Source organism: Mytilus galloprovincialis, chromosome 11, assembly GCF_965363235.1.
Source record: "Mytilus galloprovincialis chromosome 11, xbMytGall1.hap1.1, whole genome shotgun sequence".
NCBI lineage: Eukaryota > Metazoa > Mollusca > Bivalvia > Mytilida > Mytilidae > Mytilus > Mytilus galloprovincialis.
This window is the reverse complement of record NC_134848.1, coordinates 57834658-57862385: the sequence shown is the minus strand read 5'-3', so window position 1 is coordinate 57862385 and position 27728 is coordinate 57834658. Positions and strand designations below refer to the sequence as shown.

The following is a 27728-nucleotide window of genomic DNA, read 5'->3' as shown; positions in this document are numbered from 1 at the left end:
AGAACATTTAAATCTCTGTAAAATATAGATATAGTGTAATCACCGGTAGTTTGTCTGTCTGTATAATATTGTAAAACTATATATAAATATTATTTCTGTAGAAATTGTTCTGCTCAGAAAGACTTGATTTTGTTTAATTGTTGATAAATTTATGTGTCAATAAATCAATATGTGATCACTTGTTTGAAATTTAACTTAATTGCAATGCTTAAATTATTGGGCGTCATAATTGACAATAAAATGTATTTATATTGTAATTATATTTGTATTTGTCCATGCTCACCATCCGTCTAGAGAATTTGCACATCGTCATATTGTAAGTTATTCAACATTAACTTTATTTTTTACACAGATACAACAGCAATAAAGTCATTGAACACCGATTATTTTTGTTATACGTTAATACAGCTTGTTTTTTTTAAACTTTAGAAGGCATAATTGCAAAGAGTAAAATAGTAAATTACCAAACTGAAAGGACAGTTCAAAAGCTCACACAAATCAAACGGATGGCAAACAATTGTCATATGCCTGATTTGTAACAGGAATTTCTTTATGTAGAAAATGGTTGATAAAACTTTGAGTAATAGCTGCACTTGTATGACAGTCGCATAAAATGCCATTATATTGAAAACAAACACAAATAAAAGGTACAAATGTCCAAAAAAGGGCTGCACCAGTCAACATTGCGTTATACTCGTTATCACTATAAAACAAGACAAATATGTCAGAAAAGAAGGCAAAAGGCATATACACGAAGCACATCAGCTTAAACGAAAGACGAGAATACAGTATTTAACTGATATGATAAAAAAAACTCTTATTGTAGATACATTTATTGCGAATTTGTTTTTTCCATGGTGTATGTAATCAGTGGAAGGTATCTCCTGTTAACCAACCGGATTAGCTGTAAAAAATACTTTAATATTAGATGATCATAATCGAGTTTATTTACTGATTATAACAACATACAAATCGTTCTTAAGGTGGTACCTAACACTTTAACTAAAATTAATTTGGCTCGTTTAATTTTCTTAAAATTTTGACAAAGTATTTACTTTGACCCTTTTACAAAAATATAAAAATTTCAAAAAATTTGAACCAACCGTTTTATCAGAAAAATTACACTGGTTATATAGCAGTTTGACAAACTCTTATTTTGATCATTGAGAAGCTTAATATACCCTTAACAACACAACGTAAATAAAACGTTTAGCTGATTTTACAGAGTTATCTCCCTGTAGTGTTAGGTACCACCTTAAACCTTAAGAATATTTTTTTCTTAAATGTTTAGTTTCTTAAAAATCGCACTAATGTTTGATACAGTTTTGACATTGCGGCATTTTACAACTTGATTTATTATGCTCTAATTTGGGATTTGAATTATGTAAATAATTCGTTGTACTTATTTGACTTATTTTGTAATATAAAGATAGAGAAAGTAAGCGTTATTTTCTGCTTCGATGTGTCCTTTCAAAGTTAACGTTTTGTGTTCGTGTATTTTACTGCTGAGTTTAGGATAAAAACACTTAATCAAATGTAAACTAAGTTTTAATCGTTCAAAAATATAAAAACACTTACGGGTTCTAACAATAACAGAAACAAAAACGTGGTCTTCTCCGAATTCATTGTGTGCTGTGCATGTCAGCTGACCAGATTCTTGTGTATTGATAGAGTACAACATAAGTACTGAACCATTATCATAAAGTTGATGTGAAGGCATGTCTTTTGTGTGCTTGATATACTATAAAGAGAAATAGTAAACAATTATGTTCCTAACACATTTACTTATTCCAGGAATACAAGACATTGTCAAATTGTTTTAATTATTTGAAAGTTCTGATAAAAAGATAATAAGCTTTTTAAAGGTCTAGAATCAACACAAAACATAGCCGACATCTGGATTGTCAATTGATGGATAGTTTAGATGGCTTAATGTAAAATATTCAAACGGAAATGAATTTAAAAAAAAGAAAACGTGGTATGATTGCAAGGCACCAAATGACACAACAGTTAACAACTATAGGTCACCGTTATCATCCAGAATACAATTAAAATTAGAAAATTAAATATAAACAAACAAAACACCTACATACCATCTTGTATGTCCATTTGATACTTGGTTTTGGATATCCTGTGGCTATACAGGTAAAATTATGTGAATGGCCAGCCATTAAAACAGATGTAACCGGAGGGGTGATTATTTTAGGAACATCTAAAATAAAATAGCTATAACTTCTGCATGAAAAGAGGGAATATATAATGAACAAATATACCATTATCAGTTATAGAAACTCTAAAATTAAAATTAATATCCAAAATTTAAAATGGTTAAGACACTGACATTTTTTACTTTTTCATTAAAATGAAAGAAAATAGTTCCAATTTTCCTCGTGTTGCACACATCCGATCAGTCTCAGGACAATAACTGAATCAAACATTTTTTTGTTGTTGTGTACAACCTTGTTAATATAAATATTTACGAGAGATAAAAGTTTGAAAGCTCATCAAAGACATCTGATATGAACCCTTTGATAAATCTGGCAAAAACTGAACACACAAGACCACTTTAAATGCAATTTTAGCACAAAATTGAAATCTCATTGATTTTTTACCTTGTGGGAGACATTAAAGATATAATCCTATATTATAGGTTTAAGTACAAAACATTGTTCACATGAACGCGGTTTCGATGCATTTCAATTTTTGACAAGGAGCATAACACTTTTGAAATCAAAAAAGTATTTTATGCTTCGAATCTATAATACTAAAATAACGAGGTCCAATTTGTCAGCCGTCATGGGGTTAAAACGACAAACCAAGAATTCAACTTTATTTATAGCTAAAATAGGACAATGGTGTTGATTAAAAATTACACCACTCTAGACCCTTTTGTTTTCCCCATAATTAATATTGCCAAGTTCCGGGTCGAATCCGATACTGATACCAAAAGTATATTCACATGTTACCAAAACCTTATCTGTACGTTCTGCATCTGACAGGAGCACCACCAAACTGTGTATTTAGGATTTGCTATATACACGGGTCATTATCACAGGGATGACATTACTAAAATCTATCATTGTCACATTTCTCATTGTAGTATTTTATTCAGTATGACTTTAAAAGATGACAATACGAATTCTAAAAATTTAGACTTGAACTAAGGCGTATCTCTACTCAAATTCCATACTCTAAATAATGAAACTTATATGTGAAGGCATTCCAGATTCCTATTGTTTTTCAAATAATTAATATTACCAATAATTGATAAGTTCAATATCGACGGTTTCAAACAGAAAGATTTCGAAAGTAGAGAAAACTGTGCATCTTTGATCAGCATGACTTTATCAGATGAGAATATCAATACTAAATAGCCAGGCTTAAATAAGGCTCACACATAGTTATAAACTTAAATTCAGTCACGGAACAGCGATTTCACGGGTGTGTTCTAGTAACATAGAAAAAAAAGAGCAATTATTTTTGTATCATTAATGTATACGATATAATTTTGTATTATTTTTAAATTTATAACCCATTTTTGAGAGTAACAAAATAAAGAAAGTACCATATGTCGAAAACATATATTTTATTTTTGATTGGTTCCATACAAAAAAATCCAGCATGCATACACAAAAAATTGTTTCTCTAGATAAATATGGGAACATGAAATTTGTGTACTATGTTATATTTCGTATAAAATCAGATATCAATTGAACTGAATAGAAACAAGAGGCTCTCAAGAGCCTGAATCGCTCACCTGAATTTTTTTGGTTTAATCTCATATCAATGATTATTTTGGCTTTTCAATTTATTTAAATGTTCTTTGAATTGTCCTATTTTCTTCAAAAGCAAAAAAAAAATCATTTTCTCCTATGTTCTATTTTAGCCATAGGAGCTATGTTTCTTGACATACAAGGAAAGAAAATATAAAATTTATACTAGATACTCTGAAACTCTAAAACTCATTGAGCCTAAGTTTGGCTGAAATTGATACAGCAGTTTCAAAGGAGAAGATTTTTTAAAGTAAGTCAACATGATGAACAAATTGTGAAAAAAGTCTTTAAAGGGCAATAACTCCTTAAGAGGTCAATTGACAATTTTGGTCAAATTGACTTATTTGTAGATCTTACTTTGCTTAACATTTTTGCTATTAACAGTTTATCTGTATCTATAATAATATTCAAGATAATGACCAAAAACTGCAAAATTTCCTAAAAATTACCAATTAAGTGGCAGCAACCCAACAATGGTTTGTTTGATTCATCTGAAAATTTCAGGGCTGATAGATCTTGACCTAATGAACATTTTTACCCCTGTCAGATTTGCTCTAAATGCTTTCGTTTTTGAGATATAAACCAAAAACTGCATTTGACCCCTATGTTCTATTTTAAGTAACGGCGGCCATGTTTTTTGACGGATCAAAAATCAAAGCACACACTTTGTGCAGGATAATCTAAGGAACAATCATGCTAAGTTTCATCCAAATCCATTCAGCAGTTTCAGAGGAGAAGATTTTTTAAAGTTAGCAAATATGATGAACAAATTGTGAAAAATTGTCATTAATGGACAATAACCCCTTAAGGGGTCAATTGACAATTTTGGTCATATTAACTTATTTGTAGATCTTACTTTGCTGATCATTTTTGCTGTTTACAGTTTATCTTTATCTATAATAATATTCAAGATAATGACCAAAAACTGCAAAATTTCCTTACAATTACCAATTAAGTGGCAGCAACCCAACAATGGTTTGTTTGATTCATCTGAAAATTTCAGGGCTGATAGATCTTGACCTAATGAACATTTTACCCCATGTCAGATTTGCTCTAAATGCTTTCGTTTTTGAGATATAAGCCAAAAACTGCATTTGACCCCTATGTTCTATTTTAAGTAACGGCGGCCATGTTTTTTGACGGATCAAAAATCGAAGCACAGACTTTGTGCAGGATACTCTAAGGAACAATCATGCTAAGTTTCATTCAAATCCATTCAGTAGTTTCAGAGGAGAAGGAAAAGGATATGCTGTATCCATCTTGAAACCAAATAATAAAATACAAAAAAAAAAACCTAACATGACCACGGAACAGCGCCTTTATTGCTAAACTTCATCACAAAGTAACAATGGTGTCTTAACCCCGGAGCAGAACTGTTTCTTCACTGCGAGTTGTAAACGTTCCCAAGCAGTTTTAATTTCCGCCATTTGAGTAAAGTGTAACCCAACTGCTAGAATGAAATACTGGACGTTGGCGCTTAATCAGGGAAGTGCTTGCTGTTTAACATACTTAAATGCCTTGAAATAAAACAATATTTATCAAGGATAACAGGCTTATAAATTTGTTCGCCAGATGATTCTATCGTTTACAAAAGATTCATCAGCGACGTTCGAAATAATAAAGCCAACAGACGGTTCGTATATGTTGTGTAGAAGTTATGATCACTTTAATTTGTACCGATAGTTTGTGCAAATCATAATATGAATGTTAAACTTGTACAAATTATAATTTGAATATCAGATTGAGATGGGATAATGTAAAGAATACATATATGCCTTTATATTCTGATAGTTAAATAGAAAATGACTGAAATTGAAAAGATGATACTGGGATTGTTTGAAGGGCAGGGGTCAATATATAATCAAATACTGTCTTGTTGTAATTCGCAATGGTATTTTATGTTAAGATTATATTGAATACAAACAATTTTGCGGTACCTTCAACATCAATCAAAAACACTAGTATGCATGTATTGCTGTATGTGGTTGCATATGTTCTCAATTTGGATAGCCGCGACTATTTAAACGTGTAGTAGACACATTTTAAAAACAAAATCTGACAAGTCAAGGTTATATTCAAAGCTGAAATGTAAATTGATTGTTGAAATCTATTGAACGTGTTGAAACTTAATCAAATATCGCTTTAAATTTTGCAACCAGTTGCATGCCAAATTTTGTTTATATTCCCTCAACATCACAAAATTACAAAATCAAGAACCCTTTAACAATAACTGAATTTTAACGATTTGACTTACAGACACAAGTATGATAAAAAGTAAACCTTTTATAGTGTCTAATTCCAGAATATGCAATGTAAATAGGAGATCAAAATATATCGTTAAAATAATACACATAGTTAAAAATGTATATGAACATCAGCTTTATTCATTAAGGGATTATTACCCTTGAGAAGAATTGACATATTTACATCTACAAAACATAAGGTATATTTTCTTCTTATAGACTGTCAATTCCCCTGATTTTTACGCCAAAAAAAGGTACTCTCATTTGAACAGATACTATGTCAATATTCTAGTACGATATGTCTGCTTAATTTTTTATGACGAAAATCTGTTAGCTTTAGCTTGTTATAAGTTGTTTGTTCAGATGATATCTTGTACAATACTGTCGTATTTATTTTGAGACAAAAGACATACAATAAAATAAAGGCAACAGTAATATACCGCTGTTCGAAATTCATAAATCGATTGAGGAAAAAAACCAAATCTGGGTTACAAACTAAAACTGAGGAAAACGCATCAAATATAAGAGGGAAACTACAACGAACTATAAGATAACAATGGCTATTTTCCTGACTTGGTACAGGACATTTAAAGAAAAAAATGGTGGGTTGAACCTGGTTTGGTGGCATGCCAAATCACCCGCTTTAATGGCAATGTTAAATATAATATTAAAATCATAACATTACATGACAGGATAACAATACAAATAAATGGGAGAACATATAGGACAGAAAAACAAATAAATGGGAGAAAATATATGACAGAGAAACACACGAATAATAGCTTACGAAAGGTATCAGGTTTAAAATTCAATACGCCAAACGTGTGTATCATGCACACAAGACTAACCAGTGACGCCCAGATGAAAAAAAAATCCAAATCCAAAACAAATACAAAGTTGAAGTTAAATAGAGCCTATCGATGGTTATTACCGAAACAGTATACATTCGTCACTCTATGGACAGTTACAAAATTAACTTTTTCTAAACCATGTTTTTAATATTATAACTTTTTAAGGCATTCATTTATTTCTGAAGGATATTTATCCACCTTATCAGGATTTGATTTGTGTACATTTGAAAACTAATGTGTAGTGCCTGAATGGATACTTCTTAGAGATAAACAAGTGATAATAACTTGTATTTAATATATCAAGTTTTAAGGCACTCGCATTTTTTTCTCCTATACCATAGGTCTACTTGTGAAGCGTATACTAATAAAAAGGTTAAACAATAGTATAAAATTTTAATTATTTAACTGCAACAGAGAAACAATAATTTACAGAAATAAAGAAAACAACGGAAATGTTATACTCAATTTAACAACACAATCTTTATTGAGCTGCCCCCCCCCCCCCACCAACAAATCTAATACCACCAAAAAATGCTTGATCAGTCGACACATCTGTTTATTCCTGAGAAAAGAGCATATATCTGATTCCCTTAAAATTCGCATAACGTGAAAAAGCCTTGTGCATGTTGTGATGACTCTTTAACAAACTGGTAAAAAAGGTTAACTCCTTAACAACATAAAGTAACAAAATAAAATAACCATATAATTTCAGACTCCGCAATAAACTTAAAACCTTTGAATTTGAACGAGGCCACTAAAACTCAGTAAGACATGTCATTTGAATCGTTGCGCTCTGTGTCAATACTTCAGAACACTGTCGTGATAAAAAAGACAACCGCAAAATAAGAGCCAATTATTCCACAATTGAAATCAAAATGCGAGTGAATTCAATTTTGTAATCATTGATGTAACGTTCCCAATTCTACTGATTCAATATTAAATCTTGATCACGCTAAATAGAGAAAATGATAATTAAAACGATAGGTTTCATTAATTAAGGATTGTCTTTGACATATTTGCTCGTGTTTTGCTTTTGCTTGTACACCAAACCTTATTTTCGAATACACTATTGTGTAGGTGAAAAGTTGTGTTTTTAATTTTAGTCCATGCACATACCATACGATACTTTCAGTTGGATGTTTGCTTGACTGGTACCTGCACTATTTGTTGCAATACATGAATAAGAACCAGTTGTTGCATTTGTCACACTGCGTATCACTAAGGTGTTTCCAGAAGTCTGAACAATTTTCTAAAAAAAAATTTGTTTATTAACTAACATAAATTACAGAAAATTTTACAAAACAACTTCCATTTTCGAAATTTTCACTGCTGTTGCTTTTTATAAAGTAACGATTTCGCTATAAAACCTGTTTATTTCTACCATACAACTCACAGTGAAATGCACTTGATGACAGAAAAAAGTTCAGGGAAATATTGAACATAATATACATTCAGCAAACAAGCCGCTGATCGAAGAGTAATGTATGACGACACAATATATTTATACGTTATATATATATATAAACGCATCCTGATAAGTTTGTAAACAAAGACGAAAAAAATGTCACAGGCGTTTCTTTTCTATAACCTATCAGACATTTTATTCAGTTAAATCTGATTCTCTAGTGAAGCACCCGAACAGCCGAAGAATGGATCCAAATGATATAATTTTTGACGAAAAAGGATTCACTAGTACAGTTCACAAGTTATAAAAGAGACTGTCTGGAAATCAGAAATAAATTAGGTCCGAGACCACAATTGTCGTCCCTTGATTTTCGTTGTCCACGAACATAGTCCCTAGTGTTGACAGCGGGTTACTTTCCATTTTTTTTTATACCCTTCCAAATTTATTTCTCCATGTTTAATGCCTCAAATTGGGGTGAAATTACACTGTAAAAAAATTTGGGTCCAGAATTTTAAAGGAAAGTAGTGATTTGGTCCAGCTGAAAAAGGTTAAAATTTAGCACTTCGGAAGCTGTAAAAGATTTTAAGACGCTCTAAACATAAAATTGTCCATATTTTGAGTTAGAGCCGATATAATTTTCTATAATTTGGAAAGAATTTGTCCCAAAAGTAGTACAACACACTGTAAAAATTTCATTGAGAAAGCGCAGGTTGCATTTTTTTAATTTCTATTTATGTTCTAAAGGAAATGCACTGCGAAATAATTGTGGTCTCGGACCAACAGTCATCTAATAATTGTAATTTATTCTTACATTGTTGTGTTTCCATGTAACTGTTGGTGTAGGAAAACCAGTAACGTTACATGTCAGTCTGCCTTCTAAATAGTACTTAACTTCAACAGATGACGGAGCATGTATTACTGGTGCAATTAACTTGCTATCTTTAGCTATAAATATAATTCTGAATGTTATTTACATATATTTAACCTTACAAACTGAACATCGGGAGGATCAATTGTTGATACAAACGATACAACATAATTTCCTCATCACCTCTGATTCATATATGTTTTTTTCATTTGTAATCTCTGTATCACTGATACTAAAACAAGAAATTTTGTTTGTTTTAGTTTTTTCTTAAAGCTCTGAAACGTTACTTGGAGTTGGAACAGGCCATCCAAACAAGGAATCGCAAGGTAAAGAAAGATGATACAAAAACATATTCACAAAGAGTTAACGGATAAAATCAACATTCTGAACATTTCATTCTAGATGTTAACATATTGATTTAGGTCTAAAGACATTTGACATTGAGGAATATTTACCAGAAATAATCCCAAAATGTTTTCTTGCTGAAAATCAAAGTATCTTTTGATAGTAAAACCCACATGTTTATAAAACAACGACATTAAGGTTTTAAAGTCAACACCTGCACAAAATGTATAATTCGAAATTCTAATATTCAGGAGTTTTACGTTAAAATAGAACAAAAATTGTCTCCTGCTATTTTAAGTTGATTAAAAAAGGCAATAGCTGTCAAAGTTATATTCTTTGATTCGACTCAAACTTATTTGAAACATACTTAAAAATATATCCAAATTATGAAAAATTACACAGAAAAAAATGCAATTCATGGTCACGTTATAATGTATCATTATTTTTTGTTATCCTTTTAGACACTCTCCGAAATTTCCGTAGGTCATATGACCTGATCTAAACATCAGTATATTATAAATATACAGGTACAAAAAAAAATAAGCACGTTTTGGTAAAATTGGTGAAACTGAAGTTCGCATGAATACGAATTCGAATGAATTGAACTTTTGACTTGCATCGTACTGTACGACATCGATACTTTTGTTGTTTTTTTGACGAAACTGAATATATTTTTTATAAATATATATTGTGTAAACTTCGAAGCTAATGACCGTTTGGCAATCATACCACATCTTCTTTATTATGTTAAAAATGTATTAAACTGGAAAATAATCATCAACAGTAAAGTCGATATCTCAGATACATTGCCAGGTTAATTTCAATCCTTTGCATGATTATTTTAAATGAAAGGTTTAGTGTTCAACGTAAACTACAAGCTAGACTAGAGGGTCAGGTGAAGTAAGGTATAAACTAAGAAAACACCATGTAAATTGCACTACACTATACATACCTCTAACAATAACCTCCACAACCTTTATATCTGTACCAACTTTATTCTTGGCTGTACACATATAATGTCCACCGTCAATTATAGAAACGTTCAGAATGACAAGAAAATGTGCCAGTTGTAGTGTATTGTTCGGAAGTGATGGTTTCTATAAAAACAAAATAAAATGCACGCATTTGATAATTTCGTTTAAACGATATATAAAAGGCATTTAAAGATTTTCATAATAAATAAACTCATCACAGATACCAAGTTTAAAATAATGTATTGTCGCCAGACGCGCGTTTTGTCTACAAAAGACCCATTAGTCATGTGAGTGACGCTCGAATCAAAAATTTAAAAGACCAAATAAGTACTAAACTGAAGAGCATTGAGGACCAAAAATTTCAAAACATTTTGCCAAATACAGCTAAGGTAATTTATTCCTGAGGTAGAAAAGCCTTAGTATTTCAAAAATGTAAAAACATAATTGTAAAAAGATAATTCATGTCAACACAGAAGTGCTAACTACTGGGCTTGTAATACCTTTGTTGAATAAATCTCCACCAGCAGTCGCATCGACCTAATGGTTGTAAATAAATTCATCACAGATACCAGGATTCAAATTTAGTATTTTCGCCAGACACAAACGACTCATTAGTGATACTCGAATCAAACAAATTTGAAAGTCCAAATAAAAACGAAATTTAAGAGCATTGAGAACCAAACTTTTCTAAAAGTGTTTTTACGTGTTATGTTTCTACTTCCTTTTTGCGCCATTACACCACCAAGCACACTGAATGTATTTGGTTAACCTCGTGAAATGGTTTTATCATTTCTTTGTTTAACCAAATTGATTTTCACTTGCTTGCCTTATTATACTTGAAGTTGAAACACAAATATTGCATACTAAAGCAGTAAATCATTAAACGAAAGCAGTTATTTTCATATATGTGTTATTGTAATCCGTACTCACATCAAGAGATTCCCATGTAATAGATGGCACTGGAATTCCCTCTGCATAACATGGTATGGTTAACATATTGTATCCCGCAGACACAACTTTTACTTCGGAAAGACTTATGTTAGGTTTTATCAAAACGAGCGGATCTGTTCGAAAAAAAAGAAGAATATTGAATGAATGAATATGACACCATCAAATCGAAGTATTGGAACAATATGCCAATAGTGATTTAACTACCCCTCAGTCATATTATGATGAACATTGATAGTCAATTAATTAATAAAATCTGACAATGGGTTAAAAGGCGAGAGGCTTACCGTCAATTGTGTTTACTATGGAACCAACAAAATGTGGTTTGCTTAATTACCTCCAGTCGATAGAACTTTTTGAAATTGAGATCTTTAATAAGAACTGTTAGAAAAACTGATATTGCTAATTGGGCTTTTTAATTAAAGTATAAATTAATACTTAAAAATGAAAAACGAAATAAAGAAAGATCAATGAAAAGAAAAACATCGATTGCTTTTGAAACATAAATTGAACTTGTATCTCTAGTTTTCAGTATAAGAACAGTTGATTGATTGATTGATTGTTGGTTGCTAAAAGCCAGTGACAAATATTACATGCATGTTCAGGACAAAAACAATTAAATAATAAATACAATAGGTAGGTACAATAGGTAGGTATTGTAATAGAGGCCATCCTGGATGATGGTCGGGGGTATTTGGACTGCCACTGGAAAATGAGGGTATATTGGATTGGGACAAAAATTTGACGAATTATTACAAACAATAAAAAAGTGCTCTAGAAGCACGATATTATTAAAGAATAATTTTCAATAAGTGTTAAACTAACATGTTTGTTGTAAAATTTACAGATTGTTTCGTCATATTCAATAATCAATAGAACCAAACAGGTGCAAGGTAATGACTACATAATACATTTTTTGGCAAATTCTAATAACAAGGCTTGCAATAGTTTAAAGCATGTATTTCACCAGTTGTGTATTAATAAAAACAACAAACTCTAACGGTTTAATGAAAAATTTCGGTCATAATGAATCTATTACATTTTTGGAGAAATTGCTGTTGACCGTTTTATCGACAATAAGAACAATAAAGTTTAAAGTACTTTAAGATAACAACTAGTTGAAGGTATGTAATTATTACGGCAATTTACATTTTTGGAGAAATTGCTGTTGACCGTTTTATCGACAATAAGAACAATAAAGTTTAAAGTACTTAAAGATAACAACTAGTTGAAGGTATGTAATTATTACGGCAATTTTGTAAGAAAGATTTAAATATTTCAAAAAAGAAAATCATATAATCAGATCGTTAGCCAAATGATATCGCGAATTCATCATTTACAGCCTAAACATCCTATGGAATTTCGCTATTTTCAGATTCTATCGATTTAGTTAAATAAAGGAAGAACCAAGTTTTACATTTTCGTAAAGATTTATATATGCGTTATTTGTCTAATCGCAAAATTCGAAAAAATAAATTGCTCGCAAAATTTTTATTGTAAGTTATTAAGTTGAGTATCCTTACAGAAGGTAGAATATACAGCTGTATACTTAATCTAATATCATAAATGGTAACAATTCAATTCCACACATGATGTTTCATATTTTACAGGTTTATTTGTCAATTACACTCAGTATAGATACCTTTAAAAATATAGATCAACTAACCTTTTTCACAGTTATATCCTGTAAATCCAAGGGGACAGTGGCACGTATGACCAGATTTCTGGTTATCAGTACATAAACCTCCATTTAAACATGGACTACTGCGACATTCTAAATCTTGAAAAAAATCATAACTATTTATTTTCTTACATAATTATACGCCAGGCTAATGAACGACTATTGAATGTCATTACAAACAATTTATTCCCCATGTCGTAATTTATTGAACTTAGGATGTCGCGAAGTCACCTCCATTATCCTTGACTCACGATCAATCAATCATAGACGAATAAATCATCGTCATTTGTTCCATACTCTAGTCCGCAATGCAGCTGATAAAGCGTGTTGTGTCGTTATTCACTACACGTGTATTGTAAAATTATACATGTCATTAGAATTTAATGTTAAAGTTTCGTTGGTATGATTCCGGTTTGACTAATATTTGCAAAGGTTGTTGTCCCAGAACAGATGTTAATAGTTATTTAGTTATATACCGTTCCGATTTTCTTCAATTTCGTACTTCATTTGGCCTGTTCACTCTTTTCAATCGGTCGTCACTGATACGTCTTTTGTCAAATGCACATCTGGTGCAGAAAAAATGGTACCGTTTATGTTATTGTAGACGAATTATTATATAAAATGAAAGTAACATTATTGGATTATTGAGAACTTTCTCATGTAATCTTGCACGCATTCTCAGACATAACTAAAAAAGACATTCCGAGTCATCATAAATTATTTGTTAAGTGTTGAAATACCCTAGCAAATACCAGGGCAGATGGGAAATACCATGTCTAAAAATAACTCAATGAATTATTTCTATTCTGATATGACAAATGCATGGTCATTCTAAATATATGGTTCCAGATGAAATATTAAGGATCAAAAGCATCATTATTGAATTTGGACCGAATGACGTAAAAATTCCGGGAATGACGTCATAAATAAAACTCAACGGAAACTAATTGTCAACCGGTCATATAAAACTGGAATCCACTTGCATTACGCTTCACTGAAACTGATGAACAAAGTGTAGCAGTTAACCAAGAACCAGCTTATTATCATAAAAAGGGAGGTATATACAGTCAGTGACTGTACATAAAAAAAAAAGATAAGAAAAGATTATACGGTCAATGCAATTTGACTGCGCAAATAGCACAGCTGCTGTGTATACAAAAATTATACATTCAAGTCGAAATTTCATATAATACTTGGTTATAAAAAACTTTCTGAGGTGGAACATTCGTTGGAATTAAACAATTATACCATGCTTACAAGGGGTATTTGTCAAAAATACCGGTTTCGAGGTTATTAAATGTCCCTCGCCTAACGGCTCTAGAAATTTTGTACCTCTCAACCGGTATTTTTGGCAAATACCCCTTGTAAGCATGATACATTTGTATAAAATTCCATTCTATTTTCAAAATTAATCTCATCGTATTGTATCCTACAGTTACACCAAAACCATTGCACCCAAAGAAAAGTATTTTATCATAAACAAGCATTGACCGACCTAGATTTCGAACAAAACCATCAAAACCCTCTTACATGTGACGGTTTCTACTCGCCTTATATTTACAGACCCCTCTGAGTTTTATTACTAGGTATTTAAACATACTAAACGAGAAGAAGTTGAACTGGTCACACAGGTCTCGGATAAAAATGTCGCATTCACAAGTTGAAAACTGATCGACCAAAGCCCATTTCGAGAGACAAATAGTCTGTGAAATGTTTATAATCTGTCTACGATAAGTATGTTGTTGTTCCTGGGGACAAGGCTTCAAATAATACTGTCTTTGTGCGTATAAAAAATCAGGACTAAATAGTACTCCGGTACTCTCATATACAAAAACAGATCATTTGAATAGGATGAAAAAAATAAGTCCGTCATGGCTTTTATTAACATAACAGTGTACAACAAATTGGAGGACTTTATACTTCGTTTGTAAGGATACCTAAGCCTCTTTTAATTCCGTACTAACAGGGTACATTGCCAGCATATCTGCATGTTCGACTAGACTACTGTCCATTAGATTGAACAAAAATCTGTCCGCAGTAAACGAGGATCTTCAGAAATACTGTAAAACTGTTCATTCGCGTCATGGTATTAACCATATGTGGATTCTATAAAACTCTGACGAACTTCTGGACATTTTAAGTATCGATCTTTTTCTGAAATAAGTTCTATTAAAACTGTCGATCCCCATTCAAAATTAAAAAAAAAATCATCTAAAAGAAATAATCCACAATGCTTTTCACAATAAAAATAATAGCATACGCTATCAATTTATTACTTGTAGATACCACACGGCATATTTTGGTAATAGTGAACAATAACGTAAAACATGCTACACAGCGGAATAAGTGATCTTTATTCTGGAGTTTTGTTTATTGACAACATATTTGTTGAATTTGGAGGTAGAATTTTTTCAACAAATTAGCGGCATTCCTTTGGAAAAGAACTGTGCGCCTCACCTTGTCGACTTCTTATTTTCATAGGGTCGGAGTTCATTCATTTTTTGGACTAAATACCTCGAATTTGATAATCTCGGTACAATAATCTATATTTATTTGTATCTTTGAATATTACTTTGAATCTACTGTTTAGTGTTTTTTGTGATATTCATTTGACGTTGTTCTTTGTGATATTCATTTGACGTTGTTCGGTACTTGTACCTTCCGACAATGTGTTATTGTGCTATGGTTAATGTTTGTATTCTTGTCTTTCATTTAAGCTTGTGGAATTTGTGTTTCCTTTTAATATATTTGTTTGTTTGTATATTGATAAAAAATATAACACAATGTTGACTGTCGTATCCCTATTTCGACATTTTTACCTCTTATGTCTGTTTGTTTTGGTCAGACATCGCTGTCAATATAATCGATTTTATGCGACTTTCATACAAGTGAGAGGTTTCAATAGCTATAAAACAAGGTTTTAACCACCATTTTCTACATTTGAAAATGCCTGTACCAAGTGCGTAATATGACATTTGTTATCCATTCGTTTGAAGTATTTGAGCTTTTGATTTTGATGTTTGATTAGGGACTTTCCGTTGTGAATTTTATTCGGAAAAAAAATAATTATAAAGAGCTTTATCGACCTTCGCCTTCTTCGTTAATGATCACAGTGTTTGTTGATAATACGTAGATGATTGATTCATGTTTATGTCAGAGCAGTTAGTTTTTTGTTTTATTTAGAACGTAAGCAAGAACAGATGGAAAGAAACACACGAATGTAATAGTATGGTCTAAATAGTACTTGGTATAGCAAACAAACTTGAATCTTAAGTCACAATTCAGGTTTTTGGTTAAGGATATTAGTTTTCATATCTGAAAACAAAATTTAAATAATTTATTCTATTGATAACATAACTGTATGTCAAATCCCATACTTACTTATTTCACAAGTTTTTCCCGTATATTCTGCAGAACATGTGCACGTGTAACCCAACATATGATCTTTGCAACTTCCTTGGTTCTGACACGGATTGCTTTCACATTCATTGATTTCTTAAAAATTAATATACTGAAAATACTATCCGTATTTAAGTACTCTGCACTGAATACGAAAAAGAGAGGGCAAACTCAAATAACAAACTGACAACGCAACAGGAATAAAGTAAACCCCAATCAAAAGACATACGTATAACAGTATACAAAACACAACATTCAAAATTAAAGACTTAGCAACACGAACCCCATAAAAAACGGAGTGACATACAAGACGACATATAGTTATTGAAAATAAAAGTTTCGACGACATCAAACGTTGGATCTCTCTACAACTTATTTTACAATTTTACAATTTGATAGTTGAAAGATCACTTTCACTCTGTTGTGCAACAGTTCCATATATAGACGTAAGTTTATTGTAATCTATTCATCAAATCTTGTGAAATTATGTTTGGAAATTTTTTTATTTAACAAGTAAACGTTTGTTTTCTAGCTCGCTTATTCCAGTAGGCGGTTGCTTGTCAGTGGCTTGTCTTGAGTATAACAGAAATATTTAAGTGTAGTAAGAGAATCTAAATATATCATTTATATCATATATATGAGTATAAATTCTGTTAATACCCAAGTTCCGACAACTGAGCTGATGATACACGCGGGGACTGGTATAAAAATACGGAGAAATGGTATAATTGACAATGAGGCAACTATCCACCAGAGTTAAAATAAGTCGAGTTAAGTAATTATGGGTCACCGTACTGCCTCAAACTATTTGAAACACCAAAACCGTTTTGCTGACTATGAAAAGTCCTGACATGACAAAAAGTGAAACATTCCAAACGAGATAACTCCCTGTCTGATTAATAACATAACAATTTACGAATAACAAATATGTTACATGAACAGGCCGATATGAGGTGTAATAACCACCAATATTTTCCTCGATTAGTCTTTGTTAAATTTGAACTTTAAATAAAAAATGTGCACAATTTTAGAGAAATTTGTTATAAATAATGTCAGTACCGAAGAACTGAGTACTGAGCTGTTGATACCATTGGGGACTTATAATTCACCAGCAGAGGTATCGACATAGTTAAAACTGAAAACAACACGTTATAAATTACATGCGTCCGTAAAGATTGTATCGATTAACGTTCATCAGGAACGCCCAACGTTAGATATTTGAAGGTCAAGGATGTATAAGAATAAAAAAAAAATAAAGAGCGATACGACCAAGCAGGACAAGAAATATTTGATGTATTTACATTTCAAGGCAAAATTTCATTCAATATGTTTAATAGACTCAACCCACTCAAAGTATTTAATTTTTGTTATATTTCCCTCAAATAGAATGCAATTTTAACAAACAACTTCAAAGGTGTATGTACAGCTCTCCATAATACATGTAAAAGGTGTAATAGCACCTTTGTTTACCACTATAATTCTTTGCTAAATTTGCTCTTTTCAAAAAATTGGGCAGAATTTATCCTTTTTTAAAATAAAGAAATACTTGCAATGAGTAAAGTGATATCCTCAGACCCAATTTTCATATAACATGTCCTAACATATAAGATGATAACAATCACTGTAAGTGAACGGATAAAATGTTTACCACTTATTTTGGCGACCAGGTAACTCCAATGAAGTGTAAGATTAATTTAATACAACTGTCCAATTCCAGGTAAAAAAAAAATTAACCGTTTTTCCTATGCAACCGGATGTGACGTATCGAAATTTGGTGGTATCAATCCATAAACCAACGGCAACCAACGAAATACATACTCCTGATTTGAGGACAGGCCAATATATAATGTGGCAGGGTTAAGTTTGTAAACCCTCAATTGTAACCACACCCTAGTCCACCAGCACCGGTATCAAATCAGAACAAACATATTCAAAAGAAAATATTAAGCGAATAAATTAAAAGATAACATTATTGTATACATGATCAAAGTAACGGTGGTAATATGGATGAAGAAAATATTTATTTAGAGAAATAAGCAGATATACACTAATATTTCTTACCAGTTATCCAATTTATTATTATTTCTTATATTGAAATTGTCAATAAAGGATAAATAAGGGTTGGTACTTAGATATATACCTGTTTCACAAATGTGTCCAGTAAATCCAGGGGAACAGAAGCAAGTGTGGTCAGAATCCAAATAATTAATTCTACACGTACCTCCATTCAAACATGGGTTACTGTGACATGTTCCATCTAAAAAAGAAATTCAGTTTGAAATTATTATCACATAGTTAACAAAAGTATGTGTGTTACTTTTCGACTGACCACATAACAAATCTATAATTGCTTGTAATCAATTTTGTAAAATTTTGAATAATATTGATGTATTGTCTATCATAAAATAAGTTTTCTTGCCTTCAAAACGTTTGGTATTGTTAGTATAACAACTACAAGCACTGACCAGATATCATTTATGTTGGTGAGCCTGAACCTCGCTTAAACTATTGAAATCATATCCGATTATTATTGTCAAATTTTATTTTTGTTTCTTATGGTAGGGGGTTATCTCCCGGCATTTTGGTTTTCTTCACCTTTCAAAACTGAACCCCATGTAGGCATTAGCGGCGGGTTCTGAAAATTGGTTTGAACCAAATAATCAACCATTCTCTTTTTACTACAACACGCATTAAACAAAATGTACATACATTTCTCATTTTTATATCAAAGAGAAGTTAAAAACTTCATATTGTATCATTTCATAAATCGTATACTTCAATGAAAATATGAAGTTTGGCATGACTATATTAGCCAGTCAGTCGAGCAAGAGTAATAGTATAATCGAGCAGTAATTCTGATTGATGTTCATGAATTTTACACCAGAAAGAAAACACTGTGAAAATTAAATACATATACAAGGCCAATTAACCGAATTTATACTGCAACTAGCTGTGTTTATTTCCTTAATGTAGTAAAATAGCTATATTCTTTATAATGTCAATTTCATTATGGAACACTTTCTTCACAATCAGGGGCCCTTTAAAAAAATAAGTTTGACATTTGTGTTACTATTAAAAACCATATCAATGTATTAATTTGAGTTGCAGTATAAAAACAATATAAGGTCAATGTCATAAAAATATACACAGAATAAAGTTGAACCATGACCGAAGTCGTAAGCTCATTCCCGCGTTTATCTCCAAGGAAGACGAATGCCAAAAACAAAACGGCATGAACTTTACAATCAATTACGGTCACTATGAGTTCATTTTTTTGGGTAAATAACTTCTTATTGCATCCAACATTTCCAAGTTCGATACTTGTTAGCATTTCCACTAAAATATCGTTTGATTATTGACTGGGTATATTAAAGCAACCAAAAACACTTAACTCAAAGAATTTCTAAAAGAGTAAATAATGGTATTTCGCTGAGTGTTTTTCCTGATCCTATGATTGCTTTTCAGAGGGCGAATCTAATAAATCATGCCCGATTAATTTTTAGTAAATTGAACCTCAACTTTAGGACCTACACCGGGTTAATAAGTTCGAGGAACGAAACAATAAAATCCTTTATAAAATGAAATCGTCCCAGGTATCTGAGCTTATTTGTTTTGCGTTGATTAAAAATTAAAAATACACGAACAGATTTCAAAAGTATTTATGTAACATCATCGTGATATTTTTAAAGAAAATCCAAGACAGTCATGTACTGGATGTTGCCTGAATGATACACGAAACAGTACATAATTATCATTTTGAACCTGATTGTATAAAAGAATAGCGCAAGAAACTAGAAGGATTTTTAAACTCATAGATCGACAACAAACTGACAACGCCATGACTAACAAAAGACACAAAAATCTACACAGAACACAACAAAGAAATCTAAGGACTAAGTATTTAAGTCACCGGCAAATCTTTTTACCTGACATTATATCATTTAAATATTTTAAGAAATATATACGTTTCAAATAAAACCAATCCAAAAACGCAGCTTCTGATTCACAAAATCAATAAAAGATTAATATCATTAAGTTAACTGTTATGGCGTGTAATTCGTGTACTTCGTGCATTTAGTTTAATATTTGATATTCAAATATATGATCCCTCCAAAAACTTTTAGAAAAATTACCACAATATCTTTCTCAATCAAAAATAGATTGAAAACAGTGTCGTCAGGTCACAAAAGACGCTCTTTCATCGTATTGTAAAAAAATATATCAACGGGAAAAATATGTAAATAAAGGCAACAGTAGTATACCGCTGTTCAAACTCATAAATCCATGGACAAAAAACAAAATCGGGGTAACAAACTAAAACTGAGGGAAACGCATAAATATAAGAGGAGAACAACGACACAACACTACAATGTAACACACACAGAAACGGACCAAGCATCAGACAAAATCCCACGAGAATAACAAATAGAACATCGAAACCCAATACATGAATTTGGGATAGACAAGTACCGTGACACGTCTTTTCGTAATGTCAACTTACACTAAAAAATAAGAGAAAACAAACGACGCAACGTTAAATTGTAACACACACAGAAAAGAACTATAATATAACAATGGCCATATTCCTGACTTGGTACAGGACATTTTTAAAGGAAAAAATGGTGGGTTGAACCTGGTTTTGTGGCATGCCAAACCTCGCACTTTAATGGCAATGTTAAATATAACATTGAAATGACAACATAATATTACAGGACTACAATACAAATAAATAGGAGAACGTATTTGACAAAGAAACACATGATTAATGAATAACAAAAAGCATCAGGTTTAAAATTTAATACGCTAAAAACGCGCCTCGTCCACACAAGACTCACCAGTGACGCCCAGATATAAAAGATCGAAAGCGAAAAAAAGTACAAAGTTGTACAGCACTGAAGATCAAAAGTTGAAAAAGGTTGTGTCAAATACGGCTAAATTTTTATGCTTGGGATAAGAACATCCTTATTATTTAGAACAATTAATGCTATTGCAAACAGTAAATTTTATCAAATGAATATAACAGATATACATAATGAAACTGAAGTATGAACTCATTACATAAAACAAACACGAATACATAATGAAAGACCAACACAGAATAGACACACCCGACTCAGTCCAGGCCTCAGCGCAGTAAATTATGAAAATGACGTCACATACGATGGTGAAAAGACATTAAAAATTACGTCACATACGATGGTGAAAAGGCATTAAAAATTACGTCACATATGAATATATGAATTTCTGAAACAGCAGAAGAATGACGTAACATATGAAAAACTATATCTCAAAAGTAAGATAGAATTAGGATTGATTAAAGATTAAAATAGAACTAAATACTGATATTGCATTTCAACAATATACTTAATTATAGCAATTAACTATAATATATATATGTGCAGTTTGTTATGAATCCAACTTCAAACGTAAATTAACCCCAAGGGTGACTGGGGTCTAGAAATATGGTCACTTGGTCTTCTCCCGACCGGCAGTAAAACGCTTGCCGAAGTGGGGCGTCCGTTTGGCTGTGCGGGATGTATCAAGTTCGCAGTCACGTCCGGTCAAAAGGGGGACGTTAAATCCGATGCCTCGTGTACAGAGAGTGCCACGCTCTTTGCACGTTAAGAACCCTTGCAACAACTCTTTGAGGGGTCCGTAGGTGGCCTGTTGCAAGTCAAAATTTCTGTCCCTTTCCAATATACCCTCATTTTCCAGTGGCAGTCCAAATTTACCTGACCATCATCCCAGGTGGCCTCTGTTGTATCAACCTACCTATAGTATTTATTGTTAACTTGTTCTCGTCCTGAATATGCATGAAATATTTGCCACTGGACGTTAAGCAACCAACAATCAATCAATCAATCAATCAAACGTAAATTATCGTACAGATTACGTTGACCAAAATTAAATCTAAACACACATAGAGAGTCATATAGTAAAATATTTGTATTGATTCTTAATTGAATATTTGATACGAATGCTGTGGATATTCAAATATTGCAATTTGAAAATAATTCAGAAATGAATAAAAGAATACAAAATACGCCTTTATCTAGAATAAGAAATAAAACCTCAAATACTTTAAAAGCGGTTTGTGTGTGTAACGGCCGATAAAGCAGCTAACAATGTGGTGGTGGTAAGCCGTAAATACTGCACTGAAGTTCTTAAGGATTAGATTTTAAATTCTTCCATAGAGAGTCATATAGTAAATAAACATAGAATAACGACGACCCTGCTTAATGCCTCTTTTTGGCATTTGAAGATCCCTTCTATGTGTTCGATACCTTAACTACACAAAAAGACGGTAAAATATTGTTTCATCTGGGCCTCAAGTAAATGTTCTACAGCAAATCTTTCAGGGCTGTTTCAAATAGATATGTGTTTTAGATTATGTGCATACCAACTTATTGCGTGAGGCTAACAGTAAAAAACAAAGGCAGCAGTGTACAATCCAGTTAAAAGAAATATTTTTTTTTATAAAGTAAACCATAATAGTTCAAATAAAATTGAGAATGGAAATGGGGAATGTGTCAAAGAGACAACAACCCGACCAAATAAAAAACAACAGCAGAGGGTCACCAACAGGTCTTCAATGTAGCGAGAAATTCCCGCACCCGGAGGCGTCCCTCAGCTGGCCCCTAAACAAATATATACTAGTTCAGTGATAATGAACGCCATACTAATTTCCAAATTGTACACAAGAAACTAAAATTAAAATAATACAAGACTAACAAAGGCCAGAGGCTCCTGACTTGGGACAGGCGCAAAAATGCGGCGGGGTTAAACATGTTTGTGAGATCTCAACCCTCCCCCTATACCTCTAACCAATGTAGTAAAGTAAACGCATAACAATACGCACATTAAAATTCAGTTCAAGAGAAATCCGAGTCTGATGTCAGAAGGTGTAACCAAAGAAAATAAACAAAATGACAATAATACATAAATAACAACAGACTACTAGCAGTTAACTGACATGCCAGCTCCAGACTTCAATTAAACTGACTGAAAGATTATGATTTCATCATATGAACATCAGGCACAATCCTTCCCGTTAGGGGTTTAGTATCATACCATCATAACATATAAGAGAAGAACATAACCCGTGTCATGCCAACAACTGTTTTTAGAATAAATGTGTTTAGTTCCGATGCAAAGACCTTATCAGTGACTCAATATTAACGCCAAAATATGCAATCTTTAATGACTTGACAACAGTATCGTAATTATATCCCTTCTTAATAAGTCTATTCAAAGGTTTTGTAAGTTTCTGAGGTGAATACTGACACCTTTGTGCTTTATAAAGAATATTACCATAAAAAATTGGATGTGAAATACCTGAACGTATTAGAAGTCTGCATGTTGAGCTATATTTACGAATGATGTCTTTATACCGATGATAAAATTTAGTAAATGTTTTGACTAGTTTGTGATATCGAAAACCCTGGTGTAATAATTTTTCAGTAATACATAAATTTCTCTCGTTAAAATCTAAAACATTGTTACATACACGAGCGAATCGTACAAGTTGAGATATATAAACACCGTAAGATAAAGTTGGTAAATGATACTTTTGAATTCATTGGGTCTTTTAAAACGATACAGATGTTCTTGAGTGCGTTTAGATAAATATCGTCCAGTTTCTCAAAGTACGTTCTTCAACACTGGGCCTTTGCTGACACCGAACAGCTGGCTATAAAGGGCCCCACAAATTATTTTTTATTCCGTTCAAACGGGAAAACTAAGGGTTTTATCTATATAAAAACGAGAAAAACTTATGAGCCACATAATCAAATGACCATCCCTAAGTTATGATTGGTCCTAAGATTTAAGAAAACATGCTTTTTGGATATATCATGTATGTGTATTGCCAAATAGTTTGACCGAGGACAAATTCGATACTTACTTTTATCACAATTTTTCCCAATACATCCTCCAATACAACCACATTCGTAAAGACCATAATTTTCTTCACAGTAAGCTCCGTTCCGACATGGCATACTTTTGCATGCGTTTATATCTTAAAAACAATTATTAGATACATGTAGTACATTTTACCCGTTGTTAACTGATCCTCAATCGTGGTCATTTAATGGTACTGTAAAACAAAACCACTTTGACGTCTTTAAATGATATTTAGATGCTAAGAATAATATAATGCGACACTTTGTGTTAATAATATTGTTACTTAAAGGAATTTCAAGTATATTTTGTTTTAAATAGATAAAATATGCATCTGTTCCGTTTAACTTTGTAATTACAATAGCAACTTATCTCTCTGATACTATTATATATAAGGTTTGACTTTATATATAAGGTTTGACTATTTATTCAATATAACACTTAAATATATATTCACTTAACTTACTAAGGAGTAATGCATTGTGTAGTGCATATATATAAAACAACAACAGAATGAACTTTAATGTAAATTCTAAAACGAAAAGTCCATAAAACCGACTAAACAAACATCATTACCCAAGGATAGTTGAAAACAACTGTCATATTCTTTACTTATAAAGATGGCTTAAACCTAGCTTTAAGCTTCACAAACTACAAAGTGACAACAAGCTAAGTTTATATAACCTCACACAAAAGCTACATTTTGTATTTGCTAATTTGGCTCCACAAAAAAACTGTGACGACTGAGAATAATTTTTTTTAATGTATAGCAGTTTTAAATCAACCATCATAGAAAGTTTTTTTTTTGTAAATGATATTGAAAAAGAAGGAACAAGAAGACTAGTATGGTGAAAAAGTGAAATCGCGAAATCGGAAAGAAAAAATATTTCGCCTTTTCGCGTTTTCGACTTCGCGTCTTCGCGTTTTCGCGTCTTCGCGTTTGCGCCCTATAGAATATGAAGGGCGGAAACGTGAAATGGCCTTAAGCGGCCACCATACACTAGTCTAAAAATTTAAAATGTTGTGTATCTTTTAAAACATTTTCTTTTAATTCACTCAACGTATCTTACATGTATAGAAATTTTAATATCTGCAAGCGAAACCATAGTGTATGCCAAATTTTGTTAGTAACCTTTTGCAAATCTTGGTTACAACTGAGGAGCATTCCAACAAGAAACAATACCTTTATATGTAAGTAGTTGAACATTTTCTGTTGTCTTCAGTAAATTAAAAAAATTGACAGGCTAGTAGTATCAATCTCTTGATGATATCTAAACAGGGATATGAGAGGTTACTCGATCATAGATTATTCGAAATAGGTTACAAACGGATCTTTTGATATATTTCAAAGTAATCCTGATGTCCCCTTACACGCGACATATATTTTTACGTTTCGATTGCAATGCAATGTTATTTTCTACGTTTATGCATTGCGAAACGAAATGTTTTATTCTCAGAGATATTGGATTGGAACAGGAAAACATACTTCTATGTGTACCATTTCACTTTGTAGTAATATCATAATTAATAAAAGAATAAATTTCAAATCCTCGAGGCAATGGTTTGTGTATATTATTTATTAATTCTCATTCTAACTATAATACGTACAGATTTCACACCATTGTCCTGTATAACCTGGTCTACATTGACATTTACAATCGAAGTATACAAAACCATGCATGCATGAGGATCTTTGCTGATAGTCTATACAATCTGAATAAGGATCAAATAAATACTGAATTTAGCTATTATACTCAAACAAGATGAAAACACACCAAATGTGAAAAGACAAATGGCATAAATATGTCTATGTGCAAGTCCTAAATAGAAATTCAGCTTAATCAGTGTTTAAAGATTCCTTTTGTTTATTTTGCAGACGCTGTTATCCGTCAAGAAAAATTTGTTTTGAGTGTATAGTAATGAACATCAGAATATCTAATGGTTAAATCCCAATGACGGTTTAGTGCATAACATTTTGCTATGGACACTTTTCTTTAGTTACAAGCCATATATTAACACCTAGTTGTTCTTTGTTAGTTTGGATCGATGTTTTTTTCTGATGACACATATTCTAACACTTTTTTTAAACAGATATTTTTTTAAATATTTGTACAAATGCAGTTAACATATGAAACGTCTTTTCAATTATAACAGAACAACGAGTGTTTCAATTTATCGGTATCTTTTTATTGATATAAGACTCAGATATGTACAACTTAAATGAGTACAAGTTCATAAATCATTAAATTTCATTTTTTATTTTCTTCTTGGTTCTTAAGTATGGCCAAGTATACCCTCAGTAAAAATTTTTTACGTGGGTGAATTTTTCATCGAGGAGTCGCACGTTAGACGCGGACGGTTATTCGACTAAATTTCATATATAACGCCAATAGTTTTTCCCTCTGTGCTTAGCGGTAGATATTCCTTTGTGGCAATGAATACACGCGAATACTATATCAATTAAGATGCATGTAAAATCTTTTAAATTGACATAAAAAAGATCTATTTTAGTACATGTAAATCTCAATACAAACACTATAAATGAACTGTGAAACTGTTAACATACTAAACCAGTTAACGGTTAATTCAAACAAGTTAAACCCGCCACATTTTGTATGTGCATTTCCCAAGTCAGGACCCTGTAATTCAATGGTTTTTGTTTGTTGCTGAGTATCATATTTGTTTTTGTTCATTATTGTGTAGATAAATCAGGCCATTAGATTTCTCGTTTCAAGTGTAAATTCAGGACTAAAACTGACTATGCGGTATGTGTTTAACTCATTGTAGAATGCTTTAGGTTGACTTAAATGTTAATTTCTGTCTTATTTTTACTTTTGTGTAGAGTTGTCTTATTGGTAATCATACCACACCGTCCTATTTTTATATAAACTAAGTATTTTGATGAGTTTCTTTCATGTAATGTAGTTATTCTCACAAATTTCATATTGTTCAAATTTACCCAATCTAAAAGAGACATTTACCTGATCTTAAATGTCTAAATGCCGAAACATCTGACGGATCAATGACCATGCGACTCCTGAAACAGACAACTTGACATTATTTGTTTTTTTTTGAAAATTTCTTACCAACGCGTTGTTTATCTTTTAAATTACACACTAGATGAAAACTTTTCATAACAAATGTTTCATTTTTGGACTAACTACGATAATTACATAACGTATCTACATTAGATAAAATAAAAAAACCAATGTGTGTCAGCTTGTTTGATATTCTAATTCATTATCCAAATGAATACTGTCGTTTTGTGTTTTTGGTGTTCATTCAATCTACCACTAATCGGTACATTCTTTCCAAGATGACCAAACGTATTTTTACTGTTGT

The 27728-nt window shown here is 31.7% G+C and overlaps 1 protein-coding gene across 1 annotated transcript; it reads right to left on the bottom strand.

The window, feature by feature from the left end:
- Positions 1-821: 821 nt before the first annotated feature.
- Positions 822-27418, bottom strand: LOC143051264 (neuronal cell adhesion molecule-like). Its single transcript, XM_076224223.1, has 13 exons — positions 27368-27418; positions 25995-26099; positions 24391-24504; positions 18628-18744; positions 16470-16583; positions 13074-13187; positions 11390-11523; positions 10438-10582; positions 9084-9217; positions 7984-8116; positions 2094-2212; positions 1579-1741; positions 822-904 (listed from the first exon to the last, which is right to left on the bottom strand). The coding sequence occupies exons 1-13, from the start codon at positions 27414-27416 to the stop codon at positions 888-890; spliced, it is 1458 nt and encodes a 485-aa protein (XP_076080338.1). The 5' UTR covers positions 27417-27418; the 3' UTR covers positions 822-887.
- Positions 27419-27728: the final 310 nt, after the last annotated feature.

Coding starts and splice junctions, on each gene's coding strand:
- LOC143051264 (XM_076224223.1), bottom strand. CDS start 27,416: ATGGTCATTGATCCGTCAGATGTTTCGGCATTTAGACATTTAAGATCA. Junction 16,584..18,627: donor TGGACACATTTGTGAAACAG/GTATATATCTAA, acceptor TTAATTTTTAAG/AAATCAATGAATGTGAAAGC. Junction 2,213..7,983: donor CCAACTGAAAGTATCGTATG/GTATGTGCATGG, acceptor ATTTTATTTTAG/ATGTTCCTAAAATAATCACC.